Below are 13,551 nucleotides of genomic sequence, written 5' to 3'. Positions count from 1 at the left end.
GGACCATCTGGAATCATCGCCACGGCGTCGTTTTCCGCGGGAACAGGCCGGTGATCAGCCCTGCTGTACGTTCTGCTACTGCCGATCTTATGCTTTGGTCTTTTTGACTGCAAAACCATGAACAAGGAGGCATGCTGGCCTGGGTCACCTACCTAGAATCCCTGAACTTGTGATTCTTCTGTAATCTGAAAACTCAACTCTTGTGTTCCCCCTGCGCCGTGGGTTTTTTTTCCTGCTGCTATGCAGCTATGAGAAATATATTCAGGTGGGGCTTTTCGTCCCCCCGGTGCTTCCTCAAAAAAAAAAAAAAAAAATCACTACTGATTGTTAATCGCCCCACCAGTTTCAGAGCTTGCAAACAATTTATTGTTAGAGATAACACTGAGATAATCCATTGTATAATATGTTTATCTGCTCTAAATTGACACACATAGCATAAGATTGTACAGTCTTATTGCTAAATTATGCATGAGGCTCCTACTGATTTGCGATGCAAATTCAACAAGTTGTGAGGATTGGGGATCACATAGTTAGCACACGGCATTAAATAAGGCATCATTTCAAGTCTGAAACAACCATAAATTGCATCTCTGAATATCAACAGCACAGCTGAAATCTAAGTGAAAGAAACTCCAACGGCATGTGCAGTCAACTTGTCAATTGTTACCCGTATCTACTCGTTACAAACAAAGTAGACACCCTGACCAACGATGCCTAACTGAACTAGGAGCTCTAATGGTTTCAGTCACAGCCCCAGAGAGCAGTCTGATGACAAACCAGTCACGTCCGAGACCGAGAGCCACCTCTTGCGCGGGTACTCCTTTTAGGTTTTTCCTCTGCAGTACCATCGCTGGACTGGTTGGGCTGGACATCCCCGCTCTTTGACCTGATTGATACATCACACACCAAATTAACACATTGACTGAAAGCTCAGTGACAAACAAAATATTACGGCTAGTGTCTCTAAGTCTCTTACCCTTCCACGTGCCGTCCCAAGAATTCGAGAACATCGAGAAACGCATATAAAGCCATCTTCTTGATCTATAAATAACCAAACCAATTTCAGACCAATCATCAATTTTCCTCGCATACAATATACTCCCTCCGTCCCAAAATAAGTTTAAGACACTTATTTTGAGACGGAGTGAGTAGTAAGCATGATTTTCGTGAATATGTGCTACTAACCTCTAGCTTATCTTCTTTAGCCTTGTGGGCAGATGGAAGTGCCCTGAACTCGTCCGTCAGCTTAACACACTCACCCACATTTTCAGGGGAAACAAAGTCCATCGCAACCTTGGTGCAAGACTGCACAGAAGGAAATGGGTACAGTCTTGAGCACCGTGCTAAATTCAAAAGAGAGTGAGGTTTCATACCTTCAAATTCCTGACTTGGTGAGGACACCCGGCAGGAATGAGAACTGCGTCGCCAAGCTTCTGCTCAAAAGTCCATGGCTCAACACCTAAAGCAAGCAAGCCAACACATAAGGAAATGACATCACAAGTAATGAGGCACACTGTTTGGGAAGATTTAACACCTAAGGTTTACTAACCATATTCTTTCTTCAGCTTCTTCTTATGTTTTTCTGTCAGGTAGAATGTCTGATCATGAATTGGGTGGATAACCTGCACAATATATAACAAAATATGTTATGTAGGATAGGAAAACTACAAAAAGTAACTTCTATGAATGGAACAGATTCTTTTAAAATACCTTATTCACAGGATTGCAGTGGATGTGGCGAAACTCCGAGGCATGGTTCCGTAGATATTCTTGTAATTTCTCTGAATCCTCTCTTCGGAATATATCCCACAAAGCACCACCAGCTTTATCTTTCTCTGTCTTCTCAGGAACTGGCTTGGGAGGATCAGTAGCTTTATTTTGATGCACCTTTCGACGAATTCCTGTGCCAATCTCATCAGATTTACCAGGAATGGGAGGATCACTGGCTTTATCTTGATGCACCTTTCTGTTAGCGCGACGTTGATAGTACAAACGAGTTCCGTTGCGGATCTCATCGGATTTGGTAACAGATTTATGAGGTGACACTTTATCCTTAACGTCGTCTGTAGCATCGCGACGTGGAGCATTTATGTGCAAACCTACAAGACACAAACATGACATGAGAGAAAAACCTAAAATCAATTTCCCCAAAACAAGTAATGATACGTACCATTAGAACTATTTTTATAACTTTCCATACTACATGAAGTCATCGCGGCTTCGTAAGATCCATCAACAGATGGCTGTGCCCTAAGCTCAGTGCATGAATTCAAATCCCCACGCAGTTCCTGAAGATCTTGCTTTCTCATGTTTTCCTGGACTTTTTTAATCCGACAAAGATCATATGTCTCACATGGCACTTCGTTAGTGTGTGTTTGGATATTTACCTGGTTAAATTAGACATCTGTTACAGTTAAACCAGAGCAACAGACAAATAAGAAAACAACTATGCAACAATCAGCGAGAGAGTACAGGGAAATCTGCTAGGAAATCAAGATAACCAAAGTGGCATGCAGATCGTCAAGGTAGAGACCAGCATTTCATGGCAAAAGTTTAACCATATCCGAGGCAAAAAAAAAACTCTATTGTTATAAAAATAGCAACATACCGCATCAGAAACGTCACAATGAAGCTTGGTCACTGAGTCACCCCGGCCTAACTCTTCGGAAAATCCATAAGCAATGTAACTTTTCGGCCCAAGATCTGGTTTCATGACACCAGCAGGAAGCTTAACCGAAAGATTTAGTGGACCAGATCTTGGATCGGTGTACTCAGGAAATGGCAACGCGCTGATAAATTCAGCACAATGGCGAGGCAATCTCTTGTCAAATGTACTAGAAGGAGGCCAGTCCTTCAACTTAAGCATCTCAGGCCAGTGAGGCCTGCGATGACTTCTGCCATTTTTATATCCCTTAAAGAACTCGCTGATTTTAAGTGACCCCTGCAACATCAAACATAGCACAATAAGCGCCTAAATATTAAACCAAAATTTTCGAAATTCAAAGGGACTCACATATAAAGTGTGCGAAAGCCTTTTCCGGTAAACATCATTATTCAAAGTGGGGAATTCAGTTCACTGATGAATCAATAAAATTCCATAAAACTAGTACCCCTTCCAATTTAAAATATAAGGCCAACATTTTGTGCACTTTTCTTTCAAAATAAATATAAGATATATGCATGTAAAATTGATGGCTTGTTAACTATTCACTCTCCTGACAAATAATACAGTGTGGGAACCACGGTCATTTTTCTAATACTAATTGCTTGATTAAACCCCTGTACCAAAATGATCCTTATAAAATGGAAAACATAATTTACCGTTTCTTCTGGAACTTAGTACGTATATGTAATTAGTTCTGTAATTTTATAAGTAATCGCTAAAGTATCATCATAAGTATTTCTGATTGAAGTTCTGACATGAGTATTTCTGCTTGAACTTCTGACGTGCAAGCAGAGCAAGCACACGAGAGTGCAAAACAACTGTCATCATCTAAATATGGCAAGAGTAAGGCACAATCACTGCTTACTACTAAAAATAAATCAAAGAAATCGACAACTATGACATCCAATAAAAATGTGGACAGAGTTCGGTACCTCACACCAATCAAGGCAATCTACTACCCTCACATCAATCTTCTCATCTTCTGCCTTGCCCTTGGCTCTTTCACGCAATGCCCGCCACATAACCATCGGTGCCCAACTTAAACCAGAGGTTGATTGAAGAACATTAGAGATAACAACTGGCTCACCCTTTGCCCAATGCATCTGGAAGTGAATTAGGTCATCATCACCGAGACCAGTGGCGACTGGACAATAAAGGTAGTTATCACTTGAGCCCTTCCTATCTGCAGCCTTCCGTACTGTCTTTATGTCATTTCTTACCGTGCCCGAATGATCAAAACAAGGGCACTGGTCACTTCTACTAAATGTTGTTTTTTCAAATATGTCACTCCTCACAACTTTGTCAGTTCTCTCTTGTAAGTCAGCATGCATTTTCTCCGGAAACATGCATTTGAGGTCCAAGTCAGAACCACCACATCCCCCCATTTCCTTTGGTGGGCAAGGTATGCCACCATCACTATTTGCACTCCATAGTACCAGAGAGCAAGATTTGCTACCACCAGTTGGGGAGTCAATCCTCCTCCTCAAAGAGTCCCTTCGATTCTCACCCTTTGAATGAAAATTCTTGCCGAAAATATAGTCCTGTCCTCTGTTCTCATACTGCACATTCTCCACCTCTTCTCCTCCGGGGATCTCACCTTTGCGAAGCTCCCGGCAGCAGATGAGGCACAGGTCATAGAGACAATGCTTGCAGCTTCTATGAAAATCGAATATAGAAGTTCTACACCTGTTACTGCAGTAGAGGAATGAAACAGGATCAGATGCTTTCTACAGTCACATGTTGAAAGTAAATATGGAAACGTCCTAACCAATAGATACGCTCAGCAGGACCACACTTGATCTGTTCCAACTTCATTTCATCCATCGAAACTCCTGTAAACAAAACCAGATGAAAATCTACATGAACATTGAATTCTATCTTGTTGTGCCCTAGAACACCATACCTAGTATACGAGCCTCTAATTTCTTCTCTTCCATCTGCTCCTTTTGCAGCTCTCCTAGCCAAGGAAGCAACAAGCGCATGATATGGCATGCATAACTAATTTGATTTTCTTCAGAAATTTCCTTTTGTTGAGGCTGGTTCATAAAAAATGAAACAAATCATTGAGGGAAAAAGCAGAATAGAATCATTTGAACACAATCAAAATCAACATGAAACAAGATACTGTGAAGAAGAGCGTATGTGCTAAGTGCAAACCTCTTCAACTCCTATCATTCGTAAGCATGCCTTGCAATTACAGTTCTTGCGACAGTACGGACATTTTGCAGCTAATTCATCTTCTGTCAAATTGGGATACCTACACGCCCAAAAACAGCAGCGTTATGAAATACATCAGACCAACAGCCACTGTTTTCTGTGAGTCACCAATGGAATAAAAATATTTGAAGGGAAGATTTCAAAGTTTCGGTTGTGCCATGATAGATAGGAAAAACAGTATTAATTATAAACATCAAAATTGTGAGATACTGGTACACACATTTGTATACCACAAAAGCAACGGTGCATGCAATATAGAGATGCAGGCGGACATTTCCGCCGCGTCCACATATGTCCGCGTTAATTTCAGTATTAGCGCGATAAAATTACAGATTAACCAAAAGGTGTATATAATTTGGACTACAGAAGAAAGCAGTAAATGGTTGGCACTTCCATTAACAGAAATCAATATGGAGACATATTCACACATGCACGCACCATCTCTTGATGCATTTCCCACAGTATCGCTTGTTATTGCATGACTTACACCAGACCACCTTCTTCTTGTCATTTCTTTGGCACTGGTGGCACATTTGAGCATTTTCCCCGGTCAACATCTTCTTCCCATTCTAGATGATTGAAACAACAAAAGTCATGAGACTCACGAAAATAAATACATAAAGTCATTCCGTAAACAACTTATGCCAGATAATGAGTAGCTTGCCTTATTATATCTTTCATGAGAAACTTTATTCTTGGAGGATGTGACCTTATATTCTTCTTCCTCTTCCTTCAACCTTTTTGCGGTGGAACCCTTCCACTTTGCTGCATCTCTTCTTCGCCGTTTCTTTGCAGGCTTGAAATCCTCATCATCGCTAGTCTGCAAAACAAAATAAAGAAATAGCTGAGGAATGTCAAAATTTTGTCTTGTTAATTATAAAATGTCCATAAAACCATTGCAGAAATAAAATTTGAAACATATCTAAGTGAAGTAATTTACCGTATTGTCTCCACCGTGGTTTTGCCCATCTGGGGAGTGGGCCTTGCTGCCATCTTGATCTGATTTCTTATTTCTGGCCCCCCTCTTTTCCCCTGCATCACTTCTCTTGGGTATGTTCAGAGGCTGAACAGCTCGATTATTCACGGGTTCCTCACCATCCTATATTTGCAACATACAAAATTAGCCAACCAAAGCGGCAGCAGAAGGCTGAAGACTACTAGCGTGTGCACTGCAGTAGTGCTGTGTACTAAAAAGTAAAATGAAATTAGCCAACCAAAGCTCATCCTAAACGAAAAATCACAGCGTCTATTAGACCAAAATGGGAAGCATCACAAATATTTGCAAAAGGTGGCAAGAAGACAACGATCTTCAGCCCAGATATAAAGGCAAATCGTATCACACTAGTAGAACCCTAGATGGTCATCCCTGCAATTTCCTTGCACCAAGATGGCGAGATCTACTGTATCATCTAACCCAAACCAAAACACCTGTCCAGAAATAAGTAAAAAAGAAAGGGAGATGAATCGCAGATCAGCTAAACTACTTCGCCCGATCGCAAAAAATAGGAACAGCAACGGGAAGGACCGGAAGGAAATTATGAAATGGAATAAGATAGTGCGATGGGTGCCGCTACAAGCAAATCCTAAACCCTCGAAGAGGAGCGATCGATCGCCGCGCGCGTTAACCACGAAGTGGCGCACAAGTACACCGGAAGTAAGGATTAACGAGAGATCCCCACCTCATCATCGGAGCTGGGCTCGCGGTAGGTGTCCGGCGCCGTCCTCCTGTTCCTCTGCGGCCTGTTCCCGGCCGCTATGCCGCGCCCTTCGTCGCAGGGCCTCACCGCCGACGTGAATCCCCGGTCGTCGCTCGGGATCCTCCTCCTTCCCCGTCGTTTCGCCGCTCGGGATCCTCCTCCTCCTCCTCCTTCTACGTCCATCCCCTGCGTCGGAGGGTGCGGTTTGCGTTCCGGCGCAGCGGAGAGATGCGAGAGTCCGCGAGAGATGCGAGAGACGGGGGGGGGGGGGGGGGGGGGGGGGGGGGGGGGCTTTTTGGAGGAGCGCGGCGGCGAGTCTTTTGTATTTTGGAAAGGGCAGCGCTAGGCGCCGGTCAGCCGGCCCAAATTTGGGCCGGTCACCGCGCGAGCGCATGATTAAACTTCCTACAGCCATCAGATCCTGTGCCCCTTCTCGTCGTCTGCCTCCCCTTCGTCTCAATTCTAGCCAACATCTGCTACAACGTGCATCTGTCTCCCGCTCGCCCTAGAAATAAACCACCCTAGGCCACTCGTAGCACTGGGAAACGCGCCTTGCCGGCGAGGCTGCTCTCTGCGGTGGCAAGCCCTCCAACATGCGGTTGCAGCTCCGCCAAACAACGGTTACAATTCCTCCAATGGGCAGTTGCAACTCCTCCCACGCGAAGGTGTGTGGGTTGTCGGAAGGCTTCCAGCTCCCGGCTTCAAGGGTCACCATGAGGCTGATCTCCGTCGTCAGCTGTCAGCTCGAGATGGCCGCCGCTCCCCTCCCCGCTCCGACCGCCGCTCGCCCTCACGCTCTGAATATCGCTCTCCGCCTCCGCCGGTCCGGGCTGAACGCAGGGACCGCTCCCGGTCCCGCTCGCCCGCACAGGCCGCCGACTGGAGGGTTCAGCGCCACCGCTCCCATCCCCACCTCGCCGCCGTGATGGCGACCACTCGCCGCACCGCAGCGGGCGGTCCCGCTCCCCTGCCCGTGTGCATCCCCCAGCGCCTCTCGTGGAGCCGCGCCGCTACCAGCCCCCTCGTGGTGAGCCTAGCTTCCCGTCGGGCACCAACAGTGCCGGTCGGGGCAAGACAGGCCCCAAGCGCAAGAAGAAGAGGGGCCTGGGGAGGGGCACCGGCCCGGCCTCCTCCACTCCTCGGGCGCGCGACCCGACCATCCCCGCGCCGACCGCCCTCCTCCCCGATGACCGTGCCGCCGACCTCGTCAAGTGCTTCAACTGCGGCATCGCTTGACACTCCCAGGTGGCATGCTCCCGCCCCCAGTGTTGCTTCGTTTGCACCGGCCCTGGCCATCTGGCTGCCCTTTGCCCCGACCGGCCGATGCCGGAGGAGTTGATGATGTACGGGCATGGGATCGAGGGCCTCGACTTCTTCCACATTGAGGTCCCGGACCTCCCTCCTCCCTCACCCTCGCTCCTCGCGATCGTCACCGTCCGGGACGGGGTGGCGTCCCCCGAGATGATCGAGGCCGAGCTCAACCACCTCTACCACTGCACTTGGGACTGGCAGGCCACTCTTCTATCTGGCAACCAGTTCTCGGTGGTCTTCCCCGATGTTGTCAGTTACGGCACCCGCAGCGGCGACATCACCCTCGCGCTCAACAAGCTGGTAGTGGACATCTCTGTGCCGGTCCGGGACCCCCTGGCTGCGGCCGTCCTGGACACGGCATGGATTCTCGTCGGCGGCCTCCCCGACATCGCGCGCTCGGAGCGGGTCATTCGGAACATGTCCCGCCTCCTCGGTAAGGTGGTCGTGGTGGACGAGCTCTCGCTCCGCAAGGAGGAGGAGGTGCGGGTCAAGGTCAAATGCCTTGACTCGTCCAAGCTTCGCGTCACGGTCCGGGTGTTCTTCAACGACCAGGGGTTCGACCTCTGGATCTCTCCCGAGCCGCCGAACCACATCGGCCGCCCTCGCATCCCCGACGACAGCCTCTTGGGCAGCCCCGATGGTGGGGGCCCAGGGGGACATCGCAGCGATCGTGGTCCCCACCATGACCGGCACTCTGGATCGAAGGACGACGACGACGAGTCTGAGGACAGCACCCGCGATCCTCCTCCTCCCCCAACAGCTTCCAGGGGTGGTTCGGGCGTCGACCGCGGCCACGGGGCGGCCCCCACCCCCTTCGGACGGGAGTGTTGCTTCCGACGCGAGCCTTGCCATTTTCCCGGTGTCGTCCCCCCGCTCCCCAGACGGTATTCCTCCCTCCATCACCGCTGAGCTCTTCACCGGGATCGTCTCCTCGCCTGCTACCCCACCTTCGCCGGATGCTCCTTCACCTCCCGCGAGGGATGGGCCGGTTCCGGAAGGGGATCGACCCCATTCCACTCCCCGCGCCACCCCGGGTCGGGCGGACCTGGGGATGCCTGCGTCCCCCCTGTCCTGGACGTGACCCCGGCGCCGATGGCTCTGGTCCCGGCCGCGCCCGCCTCTTTGCCGACCCGCCCCTCGGCCTCCTCGTGCATCGCCCTCGGTGGGTTGTCGGCGGTGGTGGCCACCCCGGTGGCCGCCCCCCCACTCCCGCCTCGGTCTGCGGCGTACTCCAGGAGGGGCCGGTCGACCTCGACCCCGGTGACTTCCTCGCGACGCAGCGCTCAGATTGAGGCGGCCAGGCCGGCGGGTAGCCCGGCTCTGCCCATTCCCGAGCGGGCTGCGCTCTGGGCCGCTTCCCGGAACCTCGAGACAGGTACCCCGTCCATTCCGGCCACCTTTGCTACTTGTTCCTTCTCTGCTTTGGAGTCGGCTCCGCTTGGCCACCTAGCTAAGGTGGCAGCGGACTCGGCCATAGTGTTCAGGGGGGAGGTTGCCCCTCTCTAGTTCAGATCGAGGTGATACGTGCGCGGGAAATCCTCGATGGTCGTCCGGCCGAGGCCCATGCACGTCTCCCCCCTCCTTGGCAGCCCCTTCCGGGGCTGCTCCGAGCGCCGCCTCCCTCGCGGCGGCCGCCCCGGGTGAGATCCGGGGCCGCACCCGCTCGCGTATCGCAGCCCTCCACGCCCAGAGCGCCTCACGTGTCTTGGGGTCAAGCAGCCCCCCGATGGATGCGTGATGCGGACCCTCTTCTGGAACATCCGCGGTTTCGGCCAAGATGGTCGACGCCGCCAACTCATAGAATACATGCGAACCGAGCGAATCGACATTGTGGCAATCCAAGAAACGATGCGTACCGAATTCTCCCTGTCGGAACTTGAGCATCTGAGCTTCGACTTGTTCGCTTTGCATTGGCTCCCTTCTAGTGGGAGTACGGGCCACTCAGGTGGCATCCTCCTAGGCGTGAAAGATGCCACCTTTGAGGTAGGAAGCATGGACCGGGGAGAGTTCTTCGTTAGCATGGAGGTGTTTGAGCGGGCTCTAAATTTCAAATGGGAAATCATTGCAGTTTATGGCCCTGCCGATCACCGCCGGTCTGAGGCCTTCCTAGCGGAGCTCCGTAGGAAGGTAACCTCCGCCCAGCTACCGGTGGTAGTGGGCGGCGATTTCAACCTCATCAGGACGGAAGAAGACAAGAGCAATAATTTAGTGAACTTCCCTCGCATGCAAATGTTCAATGACTACATTGCTAACATGGGGCTGCGAGAGCTCGATCGAGTCGGGGCCAGGTTCACTTGGACAAACCGCCAAGTTGATCCGACTCGCTCGGTCCTCGATCGGGTCTTCGCCTACCCTGAGTGGGACATTCGTTGCCCCCTAGCGTCGCTCTGGGCAATTACGCGGATTGGCTCAGACCACGTCCCCCTACTCCTCTCTTCGGAGGATGAACGCCCACCCCTACGGCCCCGCTTTCGCTTTGAAACCTTCTGGCTACGCCAACCTGGATTTACTGCCGTGGTGGTTGCCAGATGGCGAGAGGCGCGAGATGCCCCCCACCGGGCCCTCTCCGCCGTTGATTCATGGCATTTCTGTGCCGAACGGTCACGACAATTCATGAAAGGATGGGGCGCCAATGTGGGCCGGGATATCTGTGAGCGGAAGAAAGCCCTCCTTGAGGGCATCCAGGCCCTTGACCTGCGGGCTGATGCCGCCGGCCTATCGGCGGACGAATGGATGCTTAGATACGACCTGGAAGATCAGCTCATGGTCATCTACCTGACGAGGAGGCATACTGGCGCTTACGAGGTACGCAGAATTGGGTCCTCAAGGGGACGCCAATACGGCCTACTTCCAGGCCATCGCTAATGGCCTCAGACGCCGTCACTCCATCCCCCTCCTGTGGGACAGAGCGACCCTCCTTCAGCGGCCTGAGGAGATCCGGGCCCATGTAGACGGCTTTTACAGAGACCTATTCTCTGCCTCCCCTCGGGGAGGTCTTGCCTTAGCGCAAGACATTTGGCCGGCCCACTGTTGCGTCACGCCTATGGACAACGCGGCCCTCACGGCCCCGTTCTCTGAGGCTGAAGTATGGGCGGCAATTAAGGGCATGAACCCATCCTCGGCTCCTGGCCCGGATGGACTCCCAGTCAAGTTCTTCCAAACTTTCTGGTAGGTGATCAAACCTGAGGTGATGGCCCTGTTTGACGAGTTCTTTGTTGGATCCATTGACCTTGCCCGACTGAACTATGGGGTAATCACTCTCATCCCCAAGGTGGCTGGGGCGTCCGACATCCGCCAATTTCGCCCGATTACGGTGATTAATGTCATCTTCCGCATCCTTGCCAAGGGGTACGCCATTAGGGCGGCCCCTATCACCGACCGGATCACCCACCCGGACCAGTCAGCCTTCATTCAGGGCCGTTATATCCTTGATGGAGTCTTGGTGTTCCACGAAGCGCTCCATGAGGTGCACTCCAAACACCTCAAGGCAGTTTTCCTGAAACTGGATTTCCACAAGGCCTATGACACGGTCAGTTGGACCTTCCTTCGGGAATGTCTCCTTCGTAAGGGCTTTGATGATCGGTGGGTGACCAGAGTGATGCAGATGGTTTCCTCGGGTCGCACAGCGGTGAACATCAATGGGGAGTTCGGCCCATTCTTCCCCACATTTTGTGGGGTGCGTCAGGGCGACCCCTTCTCCCCGTTCCTATTTAACATGGTGGTCGATGCCCTGGCGGCCATCCTAGATAACGCCAAGGCGGCTAGCCACATTAAGGGAATAGTACCGCATCTGGTTGGGGGGGGGGATGGAGTCTCCCTCCTCCAATATGCAGATGACACCATTATCATGGTGGAGGGCTCGGAGAGTGATATCTCCAACCTCAAGTTCCTCCTGCCGTGCTTTCAGCAAATGGCCGGCCTTAAGATCAACTTCGACAAGAGTGAGGTGATGGTCTTGGGCTACACCCAAGAAGAGTGCAAGAGCATTGCGGATTGGCTTAATTGCCACCTCGGGTGCTTCCCCACGACATATCTGGGGATCCCCATTAGCGACTCCAGGCTTACGGTGGCCGAGCTGCGCCCCACGGTGGGAAAGCTTCAGCACCAGATCGAGCCGTGGCAAGGTAGATGGCTCTCGAAAGCGGCCCGCACGGTGCTCATTAACTCATCCCTCTCCAGCCTACTGTTATTCATCATGAGCTTCTACAGCCTTCCCAAGACCCTCCATCATGATATTGCCACCGTCCAGGGGCGTTTCTTCTGGGCAGGCGAGGGAGATAAGCAGAAGTACCACATGGTCAGGTGGTCGGAGATCTGCAAACCCCGCGACCACGGCGGTCTGGGTATCATGTCCTCCAAACGCATGAACATTGCCCTTCTGACTAAGTGGCTATGGCGGATCGCTAATGGTGAAGGTGGACTGTGGCTCCGCATGATTCAGCAGAAATACCTCCGTGGTCAGCCTCTCGCCTTCTGCCAGCGTTCTGGGGGATCACAGTTCTGGCAGTCCATCATTCAGCTCCTCCCTGTCCTTCGGATCGAACCTCGATCGAGATTGGTTCCGGCACCGCCACGCTGTTCTGGTTCGATAGGTGGGCTAGCGACTTGCCCCTTGCGGCCCGCTTTCCGGACCTCTTCTCCATGGCGGTTGCGCCACAGATCTCCGTGGAGACCGCCCTTATTGACTTAGGGCAACTAGCGTTCCGGAGACCTTTCGGCCCGGCTGAGATCGAGGACTGGCAAGAGCTGCTCGACTGCATTGCACTCCACGAACCTGAGCTCTCGACGGACGATGACCGTGCTAGATGGCGGCTAGAGCCTTTTGGGCAATTCTCCACCAAATCTCTATACCTGGCCATCGCCCCTCCGCTTGGCCATGAGGTGCTCTCCTCCATTTGGGAGATCCGCCTCCCCCTGAAAATTAGGATCTTCTTGTGGCAATGGATTCGCGGCCGCCTCCCATCTGGCGTTGAGGTTCTGAAACGCAATGGCCCTGGGGATGGGCGCTACCCGCTCTGTGGGCCTGAAGAAGATTTGAACCATATCTTCTTCACCTGCGTGTCCGCGCAGTTCCTTTGGAGCTGTTTCCACGAGATTGTGGGTGGAAACTGGGACCATAACAATTTCCCCGCTCTCTTTGCCGAACTCCAGGCGATCCCACCCGCGTTGCGCCACACTAGGTGGCTGACCATTGGGGTCCTGGCCTGGATGCTGTGGACTGTTAGGAATAAACTTGTGATTCAGCATATCCCTCTTCGTCGTGCTACTGACACTTTGTTCAAATGGTCTGGTTACTTGCAGCTTTGGCGGCCGCTTAGCCGGCCCAGGGAGAGAGACGCCATCACCTCCATCATCACCCAGCTTCGTGCAATGGCTCTCCGTTTGGCGCCACCGCTGCCCCCACCACCTCCGGAACCAGATTAGATTGTCATGTCGTCGCCTCCACCGCCGCCGTCTTGGGTTGTTTCGTCGGGCATTTGTGTTGGGCGTGTTGTGCTGTGCCCACAGCGGAACTTGGGGTTGTGTGTGTCTGTTTGTGCGTGTATGTGTGGTACCTGACTTGCGGTGGCGTTGTGCGTGGGTGTGTGCTGTGTTCTGTCGTTACCTTGATACTTTGTGCTTGGTGGGTGCTTTATTTATAAAACGGGGCGAAAGCCTTTT

At 51.8% G+C, this 13,551-nt stretch overlaps 2 protein-coding genes across 2 annotated transcripts; one reads left to right on the top strand and one right to left on the bottom strand.

Moving 5' to 3' along the window:
• Positions 1–530: 530 nt before the first annotated feature.
• LOC109751030 (lysine-specific demethylase JMJ27-like) lies at positions 531–6,826 on the bottom strand. The gene is made up of 16 exons (XM_040399686.3): positions 6,562–6,826; positions 5,823–5,981; positions 5,592–5,702; positions 5,321–5,451; positions 4,823–4,922; positions 4,569–4,701; positions 4,434–4,497; positions 3,598–4,357; positions 2,609–2,941; positions 2,171–2,387; positions 1,711–2,099; positions 1,550–1,622; positions 1,374–1,459; positions 1,186–1,305; positions 977–1,041; positions 531–886 (listed from the first exon to the last, which is right to left on the bottom strand). Exons 1-16 carry the CDS (start codon positions 6,760–6,762, stop codon positions 781–783), a joined length of 3,048 nt encoding a protein of 1,015 aa, XP_040255620.2. The 5' UTR covers positions 6,763–6,826; the 3' UTR covers positions 531–780.
• Positions 6,827–9,738: 2,912 nt separating this feature from the next.
• On the top strand, positions 9,739–13,314 carry LOC141027752 (uncharacterized). The gene is made up of 3 exons (XM_073505113.1): positions 9,739–10,695; positions 11,063–12,418; positions 12,550–13,314. Exons 1-3 carry the CDS (start codon positions 9,739–9,741, stop codon positions 13,312–13,314), a joined length of 3,078 nt encoding a protein of 1,025 aa, XP_073361214.1.
• The last annotated feature ends 237 nt before the right edge of the window (positions 13,315–13,551 follow it).

This window comes from Aegilops tauschii, chromosome 1 (genome assembly GCF_002575655.3).
Source record: "Aegilops tauschii subsp. strangulata cultivar AL8/78 chromosome 1, Aet v6.0, whole genome shotgun sequence".
NCBI lineage: Eukaryota > Viridiplantae > Streptophyta > Magnoliopsida > Poales > Poaceae > Aegilops > Aegilops tauschii.
This window is presented reverse-complemented; position numbering and strand designations above follow the sequence as displayed.

What these genes read in the sequence shown, in the direction of transcription:
- LOC109751030 (XM_040399686.3), bottom strand. Translation starts at nt 6,762, where the DNA reads ATGGACGTAGAAGGAGGAGGAGGAGGAGGATCCCGAGCGGCGAAACGA. An exon ending in AGCCCAGCTCCGATGATGAG is followed by an intron (nt 5,982 to 6,561) that starts GTGGGGATCTCT and finishes TTGCAAATATAG; the next exon opens with GATGGTGAGGAACCCGTGAA. An exon ending in CCTGCTGAGCGTATCTATTG is followed by an intron (nt 4,358 to 4,433) that starts GTTAGGACGTTT and finishes CCTCTACTGCAG; the next exon opens with TAACAGGTGTAGAACTTCTA.
- LOC141027752 (XM_073505113.1), top strand. Translation starts at nt 9,739, where the DNA reads ATGCGTACCGAATTCTCCCTGTCGGAACTTGAGCATCTGAGCTTCGAC. An exon ending in GGCATACTGGCGCTTACGAG is followed by an intron (nt 10,696 to 11,062) that starts GTACGCAGAATT and finishes ACTTTCTGGTAG; the next exon opens with GTGATCAAACCTGAGGTGAT. An exon ending in CCATCATTCAGCTCCTCCCT is followed by an intron (nt 12,419 to 12,549) that starts GTCCTTCGGATC and finishes GTTGCGCCACAG; the next exon opens with ATCTCCGTGGAGACCGCCCT.